This window comes from Podarcis gaigeae (genome assembly GCF_964106915.1).
Source record: "Podarcis gaigeae genome assembly, chromosome: Z".
NCBI lineage: Eukaryota > Metazoa > Chordata > Lepidosauria > Squamata > Lacertidae > Podarcis > Podarcis gaigeae.
In genome coordinates this window covers 40,348,802-40,368,500 of record NC_139691.1, presented here as the reverse complement: position 1 = coordinate 40,368,500, position 19,699 = coordinate 40,348,802, and the positions used below count along the sequence as shown (strand labels likewise).

The following is a 19,699-nucleotide window of genomic DNA, read 5'->3' as shown; positions in this document are numbered from 1 at the left end:
CCTTCCCAGTCCTTCTCATGAAGGATTTGGATAATTACTAAACCGCACACAAGCCAAAATGTTTTATGGTTTGTTATTTATATGGTGCTATTAGCCAGGAGGGTACTTTTTACAAAGCACAGTAGCATCAGGTCCCTTCCCCCAAGGAGCTTACAATCTAAAATTCTCCACGGCAGGACCAACAGCAGGAAGGAAGTGGACAGCAGGGGAATAATGTGTGATTGATTCTGTTACAAGTGCTTAGGCACAGTTACCACAGATTATGAGAGGAGGGGTTCTGCCTAAAGCATAGTGGAAAACAAGAGTTTTTAGGTTACCCCTTGTTCTTTCATTTAAAGTACAGACACATGATCATTTTATACTCTGAAGCCATCAATGGGACAGAAAGGCAAGAAAAATTCATAGGAAGCTGCTTTATACTGAGTCAGTTACTAGTTGGTCCATCTAGTTCAGCATTGCCTGCACTGACTGGCAGCATCTCTCCAGATGCTCTAGACCTGAGCTCCAGCCCTTCATCCAGTAGGACTGGATTTATGGCTCTGGCTAGTGCTGCTTCTTAGGGACGCAGGTGGCGCTGTGGGTTAAACCACAGAGCCTAGGACTTGCTGATCAGAAGGTCAGCGGTTCGAATCCCCGCAACGGGGTGAGCTCCCATTGCTCAGTCCCTACTCCTGCCAACCTAGCAGTTTGAAAGCACATCAAAGTGCAAGTTGATAAATAGGTACCACTCTGGCGGGAAGGTAAACGGCGTTTCCGTGCGCTGCTCTGGTTAACCAGAAGCGGCTTAGTCATGCTGGCCACATGACCCAGAAGCTGTACGCCAGCTCCCTCGGCCGATAAAGTGAGATGAGGGCCGCAACCTCAGAGTTGTCCGCAACTAACCTAATGGTCAGGGGTCCCTTTGCCTTATTAGTGCTGCTTCTTACTGGGGCAGGTGCCTCTCTCCCAGAAAAACCTGACAGGTGAAAAGCAGCATTGCACCTTATGCACTCAAATTCCTGACCAGTTAAATACTAGAAATCCTGCCATGCGTCTTCTCCAGCTGCAGGTTTTGATACAGCAAGTCTGGCAACATCAGCCCAGACACACTCAGGAACAACGGACCTTTCCATGTATGGGAAGATTTGCATTAAACAAAAACAACCCTGAATGTGTTATAGACGACCTTTTCATTCTTTCATTTCAAAATCATCCTTACACACAAGCGGATCACGGGATAGATATTTATACACAAGCAGGTCACAATTCTAGGTTTGGAAAAGAAAAAAGCGCCACGCACAGGAACAGCATGGCTCCCCAGCCACGAGAAACATACGCCTCCACCCTACAGGAAATGAATGGAAATTGCTATTACTTGCAGCACTGCACAGCAAGAGCCAGGGATGGCTGCCAGAAAAAGAAACACATTTCGAAAAGCAGCAGGGGTGGTAGGGGATATAAGGTTGTGTTAGTGACTGAAAAAGTGATCCCTTGAGAAAATATCTACAAGGCTGGGTTTTGTGCATAGCTACACACTTGCTGAATGCAACTGTGACAATAATACTACAGCTACACATAGCTATTATAATAAAAAAATGTTTCTATGCTATTTTGGTGAGACTCAGCATAATGCATGTGGGCAGGGCTGCAGAGCACTTAATACTTTTCTCATTCATCCCCTCAACCTACTCTATATCAATTTATAAAACAGGAAGTCTGTGCACAGAATAAAGGTAAAGGGACCCCTGACCATTAGGTTCAGTCGTGGCTGACTCTGGGGTTGCGGCGCTCATCTCGCTTTATTGGCCGAGGGAGCCGGCGTACAGCTTCCGGGTCATGTGGCCAGCATGACTAAGCCGCTTCTGGCGAACCAGAGCAGTGCACGGAAACACTGTTTACCTTCCTGCCGGAGTGGTACCTATTTATCTACTTGCACTTTGATGTGCTTTTGAACTGCTAGGTGGGCAGGAGCAGGAACTGAGCAACGGGAGCTCACCCTGTTGCGGGGATTCAAACCGCCGACCTTCTGATCGGCAAGTCCTAGGCTCTGTGGTTTAACCCACAGCGCCACCCGCGTCCCTTGTGCAGAGAATAGGAGGGTGCTAAATTGGGCAGCTCGGGTGGGGTAAGAGCAACTCCGCCCCCACCCGCAAGAGTTGTGTTCAGGCCCCTCCCTTCCAACTGGTATGCAGATGAGAGATACAATCTCAAGTCTCCTAAAATCAGTGGTAGCAGAGAGAGACATGCAGGCACCAGCTCTCACCCACTCCAGCAGTAAATTGGGGGGGGGGGGCTGCCCTTTGCCAACCAAAAGCATTGTGAGGGGAGAGTGAATTGGGATAATTTGAAGAACTAAATTCAGGAGAGAATGTGTCAGCTTCTAACTGACACACTACTTCCAAAAGAATGTGAATTTTCACAGGTCCCTGACTTGTAATTCTTATTTCAGTCATGCATATCCAAGTCATCAATGTGCTACTCAGCATGTTTCGTGGTTGATGTGTCAGGCCACAGTTCAAACACTCCTCTCACCAGATCAGGGTTTTCCAAACTTGGGTTTCCAGCTTTTTTTTTGGACTACAATTCCCATCATGCGTGACCACTGGTCCTACTAGCTAGAGACGGTGGGAGTTGTGGTCCAAAAATAGCTGGAGACCCAAGTTTGGGGAAAGCCTGCACTAGGGTTATACTTATGTGTGGACTACATGCTATCTATGGAATAGGATATACAGAACTCTAGTGTTGTCAGAGTGGTTTTGGTTTTTTGTGTAAGAAGGTAGCAAGCTGCTAGTCCCTATGGCTTAAAGAGTGCCAAAGTGGTTTTGGATAAGCTTAACCATGAACAAGGAGCACTTCTTCCATGCAGTACCTTAGCGAAAAACCCTGATGTGCTCTCAGCTTCAGGGCAAGTTCTTTTTAGCTAATGTATCTTGTGGACTTTGCTGGACTCCCTGCACTTCATTCCACCAGGGTTCATCTGACTGAGGCAATAGCCATGTTCGCACATGCCCCAAATCCTGGTTTAATATGCCAAGGTATGTACTTAAATTTTGGGCTAAATGTTGCATGAGAATACAGCTGTGCCTATGAAAGTAAAGCCAACAAATCTCTCACACTGCAGTCAAGAAAAATGTTCTGCCCACAAGGTTATTTCAGCTGCTGAAAGATTTGTTTTTCACTATCACATCATTCTTGGCTGAGACAATATGGGTGCACTTTCATAAAATGCACCCCACACTCTATATGTAAAAATAACAATGGCAGCATTTATATTGTGCCTTTTGAACATTTGAGGTGCTTAGTGTACATCATCAAGGAAATCATAACAACAGCCCTATAAAATGGCTGGGTGGTATTTTTACCCCTGTTTTGCAAACGTAAGAGACAGAAGGAAATTTGCCCAGAATATACTATAGCATCTGGCATTATTGCCTTACATTCATAGTCCCGTTTATCTCTGCCACGGACTCGTCATCTGTAGGGAACTGATAGATCTGCACCCCGTTGCTGACAAGCTCACTTGTGATCTTAATCTTGAATTTCGTCAGCTCGCTTTTGGAAATGGCATCGGATTTGGCGATAATAGGAATGATATTTACCTGTGGAGAAACCAAGAAACAAAAGGGGGGAGGGGAGGGCTTTGAATGTTTAAAGTTGCCCTAAGTTTCTCATTGAACATATGAAACGACCTTGCACTGAACAACCTTACACATAGCCCATTAATGTCCACTCTGAAAATAAGTAGCTATGGTCTCAGGTAGGGAAACGATATTTGCATTACCTGCTGCCTGATCTTTCTTAACTGGTGATGGCAGGGACCTGGGACCTTCAGCATGCAGAGCACCTGGTCTGCCACTGAGCTTTGGCCCATCCCCAAAGTATAGGAAACAACGTGGTAGATGCGAAATAGAAGGAAGCAATTTGTAGTTGAGCTGAGACGAGAATAACGACCAATGACATTTCCCCTCTGGGTGTCAACCTGACTCCTACCTTGCTATCGAGCTTCTTCATTGTTACCAAATCCAGGGATTTCAAAGAGTGGCCCGTGGGGGCAATGAAGTACAAGCAGGCATGGATGCGGGAGTCATGGTAGTTATGTAGCACCCGCTTGATCTTCAGTTCCTCTTGCAGGTAAGATTCAAACTGGGCATCAATGAATTCCACAATAGATTTATAGCTTTATAAGAAAGAAAGAGGGAGAAAACATGGAACATGTTGTAATAAGTGAAATCGTCCAATGCTTCAAGCATTAAAGAAGCAAAAGTGTCTTCCTAATTTATGTAATCACATGGACCACACAAAGCCTTTCATGAAAAGCAATGTCTGCCCTTCGAAGCCATCCTTGAGTCAACCAGGGCCATTCCGATGAGCAAACACATCTCCAGAGAGTCAATTCAGACAATACAATGGTGGTCGACTTGCAAAGTAGAGCGAAACAAAACAAAACAAAACTATCATGCTCATAACACCACTATTACTACTACAAGTTGAGTCTTCTAAAAGAGGCTCCATGGAACATGTGTACTCTGTATCCAGGGGGCTCTTTTAAAGGACTCACCCTGTAACAGTGGTCTGCTCCACCTGAGCAATGTAAAACCTAATGGAAGATCGCAACTGTGTATTTTGCAAGCTGGAAAAAGTTGGTGACTTTGGGGCAGTTCATACACATGAAGCTGTATCATGCATGCAAACAGACAGGCTGGTTCATTTAGCCCAGCGTTCACTAACCTGGCGTCCATTCTGGTTGGGGCTGATGAGAGCTGTAGTCCCAAAACATCTGGAGAGAACCAGGTTGTTGAAGCCTGATCTAGCCAACTTGTCTGATATAACACAGATTCCTAGATCTTTCCCCCAATTGGCTACTAACCTATATTCAGAGCTGACAATCATTGACTGTTAGACAAGCAATAAAGTGGGGGTGGGGGTGGGAGGACGACCTGATTTCCATTTAATCAAGAACAAACTTTTGCTTACCTGTCCTCTTTGTTAATCTGATCTCCAAAGCCCACTGTGCTAACAATGGTCAATTTCAGATGGACATTGCTTTCCTGGAGATCGTAAGTACTGGATTTCAGCTGAACTCCTGGCTGCGAATGAGAGGCTGGCTCACCTTCAAACTTGGTATTGAAAAGGGTATCCATCAACGTTGATTTCCCAAGCCCTGTTTCTCCTTTGGGGAAGGGGGGAGGGAAGCAACATGTTTTACAAGCATTAAAAATACACAGTGCCTCATTTTGGGCCTGTAGTTAGTTAAGAAAGTTGAACATTAAACAACAAAGTCAGAACAGTGCTGATGAAAATTGTTTATTTTTGTCTTATGTATTTAGAACCCTACTTTCCCATTGCCTGTATTCAAAGCAAATAACAAATAACAATTAAAAATCATCATCAAACAAATTGAAGACCCATAAAATCCACTGGAAAGCAGCAGAAAACATAAATCCTCAAACTGCTCAAACAGTGAAGCACACACACAGAGCTTTTCAAAAGAATTCAGACTAGGCAGTAGGAGATAATAGAATAGTTTCTCTGGTTGTTTCTAAAAATACAAAGATAAAAATAAAGTACCATAAAAAGACAGTATACATTAATTTTAAAAGATTCTGGAAGGAAGGAATTTTTTTTTATTATGTTAGTCCATTTCAGCTCAGGTGAGCCTTCTTCAGAGTCACAAATCACTAGTTGTTTTATCTACAGCTCAAAAACCATCCATCCTACAGGCAGAATATCTCTGCCTGGAAGGACAAGAATATTTTCACAGCCCAGTTAGAACCCATAAGAGAAAGGGCCAACTATCTCTAAGAAAGATTCAATTGAATTAATATGACACCCATTTATTTAATATGTGATATTCGCCCACCAACTGCTCATCTGTCTTTTTAGACAGTCATCATTCTCTGTACTGAGGTAAATTATCCTCAACATGTAATTGTTTAACATAGCCACTTCCGGCCTGCCCAGGAGGTGGGGTTGCGGGCTTCACGCCCACCCCCACATGAGCGGGTGCTGGTTTCAGCCCCCGCGAGAGCAGGGGAATCCCTGCCGCATCTTCCCCCCCAGCTGGCCAATCGGCCGGCTGGGGGGGGGCATGGCCTGCCCTATTTAGGGCCGATGCAGAGGGGGCTCGCCCTCTTTCGCCGGCTAGCCCCTACGTTTTCCCACCCTCCCTCCCTTTGGGTAGGCTTTAGGTAGGTCTCTGACTTTGCTATGGACTTCGGTCTGTCGCCGCAAGGGGCATTGTAGGAATTTTTCCCAATTGGCAATTTACAGCCATTTGGTTTTTTGCCTACCTCGTAGCAACTCGTCACAACTCCTCGGCATTGGTAAGAAGGGATTAAGAGGATGGGGGGGGGGGAAACGCCATCACCTCCCCCCAGTGAACGAAGGGTGGTCCGATAAAGGACTCCAGGTGGCGTGGCCCTGTCCGAAGCCTATGGAGGTGTGGGCCAAAGGCACGCCCCAGAGCGGTGACCCGGGGGAGCTCTCCCCCGATATAAGGTTAACCCTTCCCCGTGTCTCCAGCAAATGGGCTGGAGCCGGATAGTCGTTAGGACCAATGCCTAAGCCAATGCCTCTCATTCCTGAATTCAATAAAGTTGTGGCCTAATTCGCCCATTTAATCTTAAATTATGGTATCTTGTGTCTTTATTTATCCTGGTGGGGGGCGGGAACTCGCCACGCAATGCCTACACATGTGAAATGTCTTCTTTTTTAAAACATTATGCCTTTCTTTACAGCGATTTCATCTCACATGGATATAACTTGTTTAGTATTTCTCTTGATATTCAAAATTTAATTAAAACATTAGTAATAAAAGGGAGAGAGGGCCAACTGGTCAGAGTTAGAGCAGTACAACAATCCAATTGAAAAGCTGATAATTTAAAGCTAATACTTCAAGTGCATGGGTTTTTGTTTGTTTTTTTAAAAAGAAGTCTTGCTGTATATTTTCTCATCCTTTATTTTATCTAGCTGCAGTTCCATTTTAGGTGCTTTTTAAAAAAAGCATTTGGATTTTGCGAAGGTGTATCTAAGCATAATTTGTAGCAGCAATCTAAATGTGTGGATAAAGCTCTCCATCAAAATCTAGCAACATCAACCAAGTGCAATGTTACAACTCACTGCTGATCTGTCTCCAGCCTTTCTTTCTTTTTAGTAGTACATTAATGCACTGACACACATTTCCTGCATCACAGACCAGGAAAGCATTTGCCCTCAGGGGATGGGGGAAGGCAGGGAAACCTAAGCCATTACAAGAGAAAATGCTTTTAGTCCATTAAAAAAAATCCATCCACTTTTAACAGGCAGATCTTTTTCTTTTTCTTTTTCTTTTTAAGGAGAGCGAATTCCCAGATTCCCAGCTTTCAATTTAAAAAAAACAATACGTTTTTAGCATTTGTATAACCTGAGACAACAGGCAAAGCGTTCAGACCCTGTTCTTCTCATTTGCTTGTGTGTGATAAACCAGCCCACTCCCTTCTTTTAGTGATTGATTTTGCTTGCCCCTTGGTAAAATTATTGCAGATACCCATGGTTGTGCACCTCTTTAGTTTTGGGTTACCACTGCAGTGTGAGTACTGCCTTGAAATCACTACCTTGGAGCCAAATGTCATGTTGCCGTGGTAACCTAGATAGTATCAGGTAGGGCAGGATAAGGAACTGTTTTTCAGTCAAAGGCCACATTCCCTCAAAGGGGGGGTGGTGGAATCTGTTGAGGGCTGGGGGTAGTGTGGCTGAAGAATGGTGAACCTGGCTCACTATTACTTCAGGTAGTTGAGGACAATTCTCAGGACATTATCGAAACTATAAAACCTACATTGTTTTGGTACCACTTTTGACAGGCCATGGCTGCATACAACACATTCTGAGAATTATACCTTCAATAAGGGGCACTGATAATTAGATGATGGGGGTGGTGTGGTTGAAGGCCTTGGAGCCAGAACCAAAAGTAAACAGGACATCCACTTTTTTCACTTTCTGCCACCCCACTTTCTCTCTTGACACTTCCTTCCACCCGTTTCCCCCACCCTCCTGAAACTAGGCTACGGGACTCATGAAGACCTGAGGCTGTAGGTTTCCACCACTGATGCAAGTCACAAGTTAGTCCACTGAGCTACTCCAAAGGAGGTATGGTCCTGGTGAGGGAAGCAGCAATGTGTCCTGTGCAAGGCCCATACAATATGGCACTTCCATAGATTGCCATAGCAGCATGATCACATGTACGAACTGGGACCAAGTTCTTTACCACACAAGAGCCACCCCACTGAAAAGTGGAGCTCATCCTGACATAATTACCAGCGCTCACCACATGATGGCACATACAGTTAACCATGGTGAACCTGGCTCACCATTACCTCTGGTAGTTGAGGACGATTCTCAGGACAATATCGAAACTATAAAACTTACATTGTTTTTGTACTACTTTTGATGGCCATGGCTTCACACAACACATTCTGAGAATTATACCTTCAATAAGGGGCACTGATAATTCTCTGTTAAGAGATCCCTACAGTCTAGCTCGCTGGCAGTTCCTAGGGCAAAGCAAGTGAGCATCCAACCAAAATTTTCCTCTCTTACCACCTAAAGCAAGAGTGTGGAGCCAATGGGCACTACCTATGGGCGCTCCCAATTTAGGTCTGCTATAAAAGACTTGGCTGTCCCACCCCTAGCTCATCTTTGTCTCCAGCATCCAGTATTCTGAGGTATACTGCATGCTCCCAGTTTTGAGACAACGTGGCTGTAAAGACAGCATTTGCGAGTAGTATCTGTATGAAGTGCAATGGAAGATGTCTACCATCTTTCTCTGTGAACATGGATAGGAAAGCTTTCTACTCAAATGCTAGGTCACTGTATTTCCCAGTCAGCAGTAACAATTCTGGGCGAGACAGGACATTGACCCAGCAATTTAAGAGGCTTTCCTGCTCCCTTTCTGAGCTAAGCATTTTCCCCTCTGTAAAAGCACCTTGCATTAAAGGACCAGAGACTGCCAATTATTGTCCATTTGGAGGCATAATTATCTAACTACAACCATGGCTGAAGCAGTCTCCAAGTAGTCATGGCAGAAAAGGAGAAGGGTGCTGCCAGGGCATTTAAAATGCTCTGGGTCAAGGAAACCTTTGCAGGCCTGCCCCCCCCCCCAGCCCCATATCAAAATATGTTTACTTTCAGAGGTAAATATTTCATGGCCCACAGCACATGATCAGTCCAAACCAAAGTACCACCATTTAATGAGGAGCAACATGGGAGGTACTTTCTGGAACAGAAGACTAGACTTAATTTCTAAAACACATGCAGAGCCTCCAGATACAAATCCAGGCTTCCAAATAACGAGCTTACCTGACCACTGACCCAGCACTGGTACTGTGTAAGTGGCTAAGAGACTGGTCCCAGTTCAAACATCACCCCTTCAGTTCATATATTCAGTTGAAAGCCATCCAATGAACGGTAATCAAGCATTGCACATGGATGTGTAAACCAGCCCCAGGAAGCTGTTCTTCCTAATGTCTGTGGAAATGCTAGCTGTAGTTTCCACCCCCTCACCAATGAGCACTCTGTGTGTGGTCAAAGGCACTATCCTTTTCGTGACTGCATATGCTTTGGGGCTAAAGCCCTGGGTTAACCCCATATTGGGCCTCTTTACAGTGCTGGGAACACAGCAGCAGCATAGATGGCATGGATGCCTGCCATCAGTCTCAGGAGAGATACCATGTGCTTGACTATGCCAATCCTAAATTAGAATCTCTTTCTGCCTTTTAAAGAAAATTATCAGCTGGCTCAGACATCCTTTCCCACCAACTATAGTGAACCTTGTCTCTTTAGGCCAGATTTAATTCTAGCTATAAATAAGTATTTTTATTGTTTAAGAGCACACCCCACGCTGTGCTAAAAAAACCCAACAACACCCCTGTCATCACTAAAGGCCATTAAAAACACAGTTTTAATTAAAACTGGCATCATGTGAGTTGGGGACACACACACATAAACAGCAAACATTTAAACTACAAGAAATGAAGCAAAACACGATTCCTATGCACTGCTCAGAATTGCTAATGATTACGCCCTATAGAAATGCCTCAAATAAATCTTTAAAACATTTCAGGGAAACAGTTAAATGGACATTCCATAAAGAGCCTGAAGTTATGATCACAGCACTAAGAACTGAAGCACTACAAGTGGGTGACATTTGTGCAAACATGGAAAGAGACAATATCCCACCATGCAGTGTGACACTTGGACTAGAACAATCTTCTCAACCTGGTGCTCTTTGGGATGTTTTGGACCACAGTTCCCATCAGCTTCAGGACCATATGGCTGGGCTGGCTAGGCTGAAAGGAGATGTGGTCCAAAATATCCTAAAGGGCACCAGGTTGAAGAAAGTTGATGGTTTGTTTTTCTTGGCCCCAGCGGAGGGGGGTATCTACAGACTGGAACCGTAGTATGTGGAGTGGGATCTGACTACACCCCTGTGTCGTTTTCATGCTGAAATTCCTCTCCCCAAAACTAACCACACTTAAATGGTGCCAACTGCAGCGAATGATACCTGCAGGGCAAAGAGCAGCAGGAAAATGGTACAGAAGGCAGGAGAAAGCCGACAATACCTTGTGTCTTCCTGCACACTATTCTCATGAAACTAAAGCACCTTGCATTTTCAGTATTCTTAAATGCTTAGCCCTGGAGCATACAGTGGCTAAAAAGCTCCCCCTTTCCACTGTTTGGGTGACTCTAGGACACTGTACACAGGGACTCCGCTTCAGAAATACTAACGAGTCTTCGGCCCCCTGCAACCCCAGACTGCTACACTACTGGGAACCAATGCTTCTTTGTCCTTGGTGCAACTAAAGCAGTGGGGCACAATCCGAGCTAATTTGTCTGCAAAGAGCTTCACTAAATGCCATTTTAAGACTGAAATAGACTGCAGTCTGGGCTTCCATCTCATCTGCTACCAGCCTTCCTACCCAGAACTCCACCCTGTCACTTCCTTTTCTTTCTTTTTAACAATTGAGCATGAGGAAGAGTTTCTGGAATTCACAAACCAATTCTCTATATTTTGCTTTTTTTTCAGCCAGCTCTAATAAAGATATTGGGCGCTACTGCCCTACCAGGGTTATTGCCAAGAAACAGTAACTGATATTTAATGAGCTACGGATTTCCTGGAACAGAACCCAAAAGAATGGGCCCTCATCAGAAGGAGGTGCAAACTGCATCACATCTCTGGGAGGAAAGTGTATGGATTTATTGCTTTTGAATTCAAGAGTTTCCTGGAATGGGACATTACAGACCAATCTCAACTCTCAATGAGACTCCATCCTGGAGCTGTGCCCAGGCAGCGCTTCCTGACAGAGAGGTCATCGAGTTTTGAACATGCAATCTTTCACAGCTTGCCAAGGCTAGGAAGTCTTTGCCAGACCCAACTTTTAAAAGAAAAGGGACAGAGCTCTGTGTGTGTATCAGACCATGAGTTCCTGATGATCAAGCAGAAAGCATCTAATTCCTGCATTCTTAAAACATTTTTATACAGAAAAATAGCATCTAACTACCCCATTGGCATAATCTGGCATAGCCAAGTTGGGTAAAGACTGAATACATCCATTAACTGAGGTCACATATCATCGAAACAAAAGCAATCTGGTAAAGTGGCCTGTGCAAAAATTCAGTTTTTAAAGAACACAAAGTCTGATGCAGTCATGGTAAGAGTTCAAGGTGGCGTTCATTGCTGCCCCCTTTTGTGTACAACAAGTCTGTATAGATTGGTTAGGCTGAGAGTGATGGTCTGTCCCAATGTTATATTTATGGCAGAGTTGGAATTCGAACTCTGATCAGTCTTAACCTTGCACTCTAACTACAACACCACAAGAGCTTTCAAAAAGTCATTACACGGCCTTAGGCCACCCTCCATCGCTCTCCCTGACCCAGGCTCCCTTTTGCAATATAGGTATAATAAACATTGCCCAACATTTCAGGGCTGCAGAAGTAAGGCTTATCTACGCAAAATGCTTTTCAACACTTTAACGCCAAATAAATGCTAAGGTATTCATATTAGTAATACGCTGAGGTATGTGGTTTCCTCCTGCTTATAAACGAGTCGTAAGATCAGGTTAGTGCTTTGAGGGCCATGACAGGTCCTCACTGGTTTTTAAAACGAAGTATCAGAATGGACAAGCTTGTATTTACTAAATCCCCTGGGGGGACACCACTGTAACAGAATTCCAGGCTAATGGAAAAATGGGTTCCTCTCCTGTCCACCGAAGGTAATAGCTGAAGCACAGCTGTCAACTCCCTTCAGATTTCTTTCCAACTAAACAGGGCAGACAGCACATTAAAAACTGCACAAGGCAGTCAAATTTTTATGTGCATAATTCACTCAACAGGAAGACAGTGAGTCTTGTTTACCAAAACTGTATTACCGGTGCCATATGACCTGGAATGCTGAACCTTGGTTAGTGCTAACCGTAGTTTGTTGCTTTAACCCTGGTTAAGATCACAAATGGACAATGAAACCGAGGTTTAGTTTACTGAACAAAGCCCTGCCCTGGAGGATGTATACAGAAAGACACCAGCAAGACCAGCCACCTTATAAACAGAAAGGATGGAGAGGCAGGGTAACAAGAGAACCAGCCCTATCAATACTGTACTGGCATTCTCCTTGTGGAATGCTCTCTCCAAATATGCTCACCTGGCACCATCATTACATATCTTTAGGCACCAGGCAAAAATATTCCTCTTCCATCAGGCCTTTGACTTTTAACTACCTATAGACTTTTTGCATGGGTGAGATGTAGTTGTTTTTAAATTTATATATAATTGTACTTTATATTTTCTAATATGCTGGTTTTAATGTGTGAATGTTTTTGTTTTTTGCTTAAAATACTATAAGTTGCTTTGAGCTACCATGGTAAAAAGAGAGCAAGTAATACATTTAATAAATAAACAAACAATTTAACCAGGGTATGTTCAGTGCAGATGAAATACTTAACCCCCAATCTTAGTTTGCAAACCTTCTACAAGTCATTGTATCACAGCATGGTTGGCAACCAATATCTAAACAGAAGTAAAGTGTTCAGAGGCAATGGCTAACCTTTTTCTATTAATGCACCGAGCCTCAGAGAACACTCTGCTTTCTGCCAAGCTCTACATTTTCTCCATTTACTATCAAGTAGAGAGATATTTTTCTGCTACGAAATCAGAAAGCAGCTACTTTAAGCTCTCTGATATGATTTCAAAGACGTTTGTTTGTACTGTAATGTAATTGGAACAAAATGTAATCAAAAGAGCAGGCTTGCATCCACTTGGGTTCAGAAGGGAGGGGGGAAATGCAGAAGAGAAAGAATTTATGTTTCTCCAATTTCCATCAAAGGTGACTTGCAGCTTCCAAAAATAAAGCTTGCTTAAATGCCTTTTTTGTACCACTTTCAATAGCTTCACTATACATTGCTTGCCTTCATAGTGGAAGCTATCAATAATCAACTAAATTTCAACAACTGCTTGACCATAACAGGTCCTGAAGAAGGATCTGAAGGGTATCAGTGAAGGGCAGTAGCTCAGTAGTAGAGCACCTGCTTTGCATGTAGAAGGTCCCAAGCTTAATCCCCAACACCTTCAGGTAGGGCTGGGGAAAACCTTGTCTGAAACCTTAGAAAGCCAGGCAGTGCAGACAACAGCAAGCTGGGTGGTTTGACTCAGCGCAAGGCAACTCTCAACTCCCAAAGCTGACAGAGACTGTGCTGCACTGTTCTCCAGCAGTCAAGAGAGAGAACTGGAATGAGCCCAGGAAAGTGCCTTATACTAAGTCAGGCAATTGGTCTATCAAGCTCAATACTGTCCTCACTGACAGGCAGTGTCTCTCCAACGTTTCAGGCAGGAGACCTTCACAGTCCTATCTCAATATGCAATGGGCTGAACCTGGGACTTGCATGTAAAGCAGATGTTATAGGACTTCCCTGAAAACATTAATGGTGTCAATTAATGCCCCTTAGCTAATCAGGTTTGAAATCTAGGCATGCTACTGGCATCCAGCTGCTGAGTTTAGAACAGGGATGGGGGCACCTTCAGATACTGTTGGGAGTATAAATCTGAAGCTCCCTTTCACTCTCAAGGAGCAGTCAAGGACATATCTTTGATCTTAGTGCTGTGGGACCTCTGTGCTTTGATTAGAGATCTCTGCTCCTAATGTCATATGGCATCAGGTGTCTGACCACTGGCCATGCTGGATAGAGCTGATGGGAGTTAGTGTCCAGCAGCATCTATCATCTTCCCCACCCCAAGGTTCACCATCCCTGATCTAGAAGGTCTGGCAGCAGCTGCAGCAAGAAGCATTTGACAACAATTTGGTTTGGAAACTGCAGCCTCTCCTAGATCAAAGGGCTCCGTGCCTGCAAGCATGCATCCTCAAAGGCCATCTTCTGCAATGTGCTCTGTGTGGTTCAGAAGCTACAGTTGGTGCGGAAACAGCAGCTCACTTCCTGGCAGAGGAGAAGCCACAAAAGCCATGTTCACAGGCAGATTTCTAGCTCAAAGTCCTGCTTCTAGTTAGAAAGCCTTGCGTCATCTGAGTCCATTAATACCTTAGGGAAGGAAAGGCTTCTCTCAATGTCAGTCCTCATGTCCATTGCCATTATCAGAAGAGGCCATGACAAATTGAATGGCTGAAGCGGGGCCTTTCTAGCTGTGGCCCCAACACTGCAGGGAATGTTACCCAATGAGTACTGGAATCAGCTCAAATCTATTCTCTAGAATGTCTTCCTTTCTTAAAAAAAACACAACAAAACACTTATTGTTTAAATCCCCAACAGTGGGTATTTACAATTATTATTTTTATTTCTAACTGAGCTCATTGTTGATTTTAAAGAAGGGTAATCTTTTTTAAAAAGAGAGAGAGAGAGGAGCCTTAAAACAGAAAAGAGTGGTTTGGGGGGGCAATGCTTTAAACAGGATCCACAGGGATAGTAGATTTGACTTCCACGGAATGCATCTGCTGCTGCTACTGTTGGTGGCTGCAATATACTCCTTGGAGGCTGGATCTGCCCACCCCCCATGCAACTTCTACCATGTCTCTTGGCGAATAGGAGGCACTGCTGGTCTCCTCCCACCTTTGTTCCCAATGTTAGATCTTTATTCCAGCCCCCAGCCCCTTGTAGAACTTCACTCACCCCTTATTCCCTGGCGAGAGGCACCATTTTGTGGCTTGCCTCAAGTACCAAAATGTATTGGACTGGCCTTGCATGGGTCAATACAGTTGCCTGTGTTTTGGGACTCTCCTTGGAGTAGGGGCATGGTTGGTGGAGGGGGACTGTCTTGAGCTGCTCCCCAGCTTCAAAATGTACCACAAAAGCACTGCTTCCTGAACTATGGAATTTTCCTTCTAGCACACATGCCATTGTCTATTAGCATTACCTTGAAACTAGAGCACCGTCGAGAGAGTGTCACCTAGTTACATATAGCAACTCGGCAGCTTCTTACAAAGGCAATCAGCAAGTTGAGCTCAACCTTTCAACATGCAGGGTTTATGCACAACACCCCATCCCAGAAATACACACACACACAATAAATGTGTTACAGCAAACATGGTGCAGAAGATCTATTATCAGCTCTCCTAACTTGATTTACTTTAAAGCAGCTTCAGTTTTCATCAGAGCAGAAGGAGGTATTTAACTACCCCCCCAAAAAAATGCTGTTTTACGAATGTAAATCCGAATCCCTCAAAGCTGCTGAAAGCCCTTCTGTAGGGAGGAATATAGGCATAATACAAGGATCTGTAGTATTTCCCTCAGCAGGGCTAACAGCAGCTGTCAGTTGGTGGCAGTTTCGATCAGGAAAAAAGCAGGCGGGAGATATTTAATTAGGAGCAGAAAGAGGGGAGTTTCCCCCAGGCCACAAGGATGCTGCGATCTACCTGCTGCTTAAGGGGTCCTCCCTGAAGCCAGAAGTGGTAAACGACTAAAGCCCAGTCGCCAACATCCCCCTTTTTTTGTCAAGCTGCTCAAAAAAGGTGCATAGTCAGAAACAGATCATTTAGACCCATTTCAACTAGGGTTTTCAGCTGTACAACTTCCCCACCAATCACTGATGTTGTGCAGTCCAGAATCAGTTCTCTCTCTCTTCATCTGCTGTTTCAACTAGAGGTGGCATATCTGCAGAGAAAGCCTGCTCTGTGAACTTCAGGCTCCCGCTGTGATGTGGAACCCTGATCAGAGAGGAAGGCAACACATGTAGAGCAAGCTCCCCTCTGCAGACGTACTCATCCAATGCACAGTTCCAGAGATCAAAAAGCAGGGTGGGGTTTTTTTTTTAATCCATGTCTGGATACAACGGAATGCCAGCTTAATTCAAAATGGTGTCCAATTGTGTCCCAACACAGATAAAGAACTTCTCCTTCATCTCCGGAACCATCTTGCAAAACTTGATTAAAATTGGTACAGCTCTGAAAGGTTCAGTCTGCCACCTTGATATAAAAGAGCTCCCAATTGTATCCAAAATACAGGTGACTAGCTGCTCCTCCGGAGATATCATGCAAAATTTGGTTACACAGGGAGACCATCTAACACAGCCTTGTTCTTACTCTTCCATGTGATAACTAATCATGTGAGGGGGGGAGGATGCCCGAATCAAACTTAAATGAAGGTACATCATTGGAGCTAGCAAACTCACAGCAACAGCATTACATTTGGAAGAACCTCTGTGTGTCTATTCTTTCCAGCAACAGCGGGCTTAAAAACAAGCCACCCATCTGATTTTCCATCAAAGAACATCACATCCCAAGTCAACAAATCCTACACGCCTTCAGTGTAAACCTCTGTGGGTCTGCTCATTTGTCCCAGCAAAACACAACACATCCCACCTCATCATCTTCAGACCACCCAAAGAGGCAGTGATCCTTGTTTATCTGTTGTTAAAAACTGGATCAGATGACAACACATAATGTGTGTTCTGGATAAGTCAAAGGATTACTTTGTTAGGCAAGTTTACCTTCATTCAGCAACAGAATTTTCCAAAAATGGACAGAGGGGAAGAAGTGTTGTACTCACCCACACACAAGATGTTGAAACAGAAACCATGGCTAACCGATTTATTAACCAGCTGGTCAGGAAGGCTGTCAAATCCTACATGGCCAGAAAGAGGGACAGTACGGCAGCCTTCGCCCTAAGGAAGTTTGAAAGAAAGACATGTTAAAATTAGATCTAAAAGAACACCACCTTTTCTATTCTTGAAAATTCTCCCTTCCAGAGAAAGCTCACCATGGGTTCTATCCAATGCTAGTCCAAGAGTAGACCCATTGGGTGGCCTTCAATGAAGTATTACTTGGAGCATGCTCATTGAAATGAATGGCTATGGCTTAAGTAAGGTCCATCCATTTCAATGAGTCTGCTCTGAGGAAAACTTGGTTGAATGCCACCCACTGAAATTAACGAACCCAAGTTAGTTATGTTCATTAATTTCAGGGGGTCTGCTAGGACTAGCATTAGATACAGCCCCACTTCTTTGTTTTGCCATCGAAATCTCAAAACAGGGTTTGGCACACTTTTCCAAATCTTTTTTTCTTGACTGCCAGCATCCCTGACTGCTAAACTGATAAGGAGTCAACTAACAAAGCCAAACACAACTGCAGTGTGACATTCACATATCACAAAGGCTGTTTTGCACTCATAAAAAATGTGTTTCCAACAGCACAAGCAATGCACACACCATTTATAACTGTTAGCATTTTAAAACACAAGGCAATTCAAAAGAAGAGGCACACCCCAGGACTTTTTCTCCTTATAAAATGCAAGAAGGGTGGAGTAGGAAAAAAATAAACTAAAAAGTCGTCCTGAGTCCAGAAGCAATAGTTAAAAATGGAAGCTGTGACTGCATTATGACACAATTTGAAAGCCTAGCCAAAAAGGAGCAACATCTGGAAGCTCTGCTCATATGGCTATTTGATCAGTTTGAACAATAAGGCTCCAAGACATAAAACACTGCAAGACAGAATTTCTCTAAATGACTTGGCCAAAGCTGTAGTGGACAGGAAAGTAGTACAGTAATGTGGGATTTCTGCAAAATTTTGAACTGGAAATTTTGAATGGGAATTTAGGGTAATCTTCACAGGGTAATAGTACTGGAAACAATTCAGGTTTCATCTGAAAACATTCTGATACCCTAGTGAATCAAGTGGGAACCACATCCAGAACTGGACCATCTTCTGTGGGCCATTTTTGACAGGTGGCTGGGGCCACTCACCTATAAATCACCTGGCATCAAACCTCAAGCCACAGAACGGAGACAGACTTATGTCTGATCTTAGCACTCCAGTGACATCCCACAGGGCTAAGTTCAGATATAAGCTTCTGCTGCTCCCTTTTACTATCAAGGAGCAAGCAGGGGATTATCTACGACCTTAGTGCCGTGGGACCTCAGCAGTTTGGCTGGAGATCTCTGGTGTCAGGTGACTGACAGTCACAGGCAGCTGTAGTTTGTCCAAAATGGCCTCGTTGGCTAAATCCAGAGGCTAATTAGACCAAACTAGGACTGTGGGCCAGAGATTCTGCCCTCGTAAGTGATCCACCTCAGCACGTTTATTTTATTTGCATTTAGTAAATGAAAGTGGGGGGGGGGAGGAGTACTCCACATTCATTTTCAACCGGTTTTGTTTGTTGTCTATTACAGTGGTACCTCGGGTTAAGTACTTAATTCGTTCTCAAGGTCCGTTCTTAACCTGAAACAGTTTTTAACCTGAGGTACCACTTTAGCTAATGGGGCCTCCCACTGCCGCTGCACCGCCACTGCGCGGTTTCTGTTCTCATCCTGAAGCAAAATTCTTAACCCGAGATACTATTTCTAGGTTAGCGGAGTCTGTAACCTGAAGAGTCTGTAACCCGAGGTACCACTGTAAGTTGCTTTGAGACTTTTGTATAAAGCAACTGACAAATATAAATATATGATTAACAACAACAACAACATTTTCTGCCCCAATATATCACAAGTATTTGACCTGAAATATCTGAGGCAAAAATTAAAGCACACATGGGGCAATCATCTGGGGTGGGGAAAACCACATTAACTGCAACTTTGAAACTGACAAGCTTGCTTCCTATTGTATCTACAATTGGCATCCATTCATCCTTACTAATTAACTTATGAAACATACTTTCTTCCACCCCACATCACTACAGCTGAGGACCTAGGAATGAATTCGCAAAGATGGCTCTATGTATGTATGTATGTATGCATGCATGTATGTTTGTTTGTGTACACATATCCTGGTAAACTGCCTCAGATTCAGGAAAGGTGCAAAGGTGCAGACAGAAGTTTAGAACAAACATTTGGAACACTTTTAAGTGGGAACTGCCTACTGCACAAAAGAAACATTAGAACAGTTCTGCTTGATCAGACACAATATCTAGTCCAGAATTCTACCTCTTTGGAAGTCTACAATGAGATCCACAAATCCGTACACCAGCAACTTCTATCCAGAGGCATGCTCACTTTGAAACAGTACATATATGTTATAATTATAATAATAATAATTTATTATTTATACCCCGCCCATCTGGCTGAGTTTCCCCAGCCACTCTGGGCGGCTCCCAATCAAGTATTAAAAACAGTACAGCGTTACATATTAAAAACTTCCCTGAACAGGGCTGCCTTAAGATGTCTTCTGAATGTCAGGTAGCTGTTTATCTCTTTGACATCTGATGGGAGGGCATTCTACAGGGCGGGCGCCACTACCGAGAAGGCCCTCTGCCTGGTT

The 19,699-nt window shown here is 44.0% G+C and overlaps 1 protein-coding gene across 10 annotated transcripts in view; it reads right to left on the bottom strand.

Annotated features, from left to right (window-relative positions):
- SEPTIN6 (septin 6) overlaps positions 1 to 19,699 on the bottom strand; it is a 60,457-nt gene that overhangs the window by 19,132 nt on the left and 21,626 nt on the right. For all 10 annotated transcript variants that reach the window (XM_083722981.1, XM_083722989.1, XM_083722982.1 and 7 more), the window contains exons 2-5: positions 16,998 to 17,112; positions 4,954 to 5,149; positions 3,970 to 4,156; positions 3,417 to 3,578 (exon numbers count right to left, since the gene is read on the bottom strand). In XM_083722981.1, coding sequence (XP_083579107.1) covers positions 3,417 to 3,578; positions 3,970 to 4,156; positions 4,954 to 5,120 — 516 coding nt within the window. In that variant the 5' untranslated portion in view covers positions 5,121 to 5,149; positions 16,998 to 17,112. The remainder of the gene's footprint in view (positions 1 to 3,416; positions 3,579 to 3,969; positions 4,157 to 4,953; positions 5,150 to 16,997; positions 17,113 to 19,699) is intronic.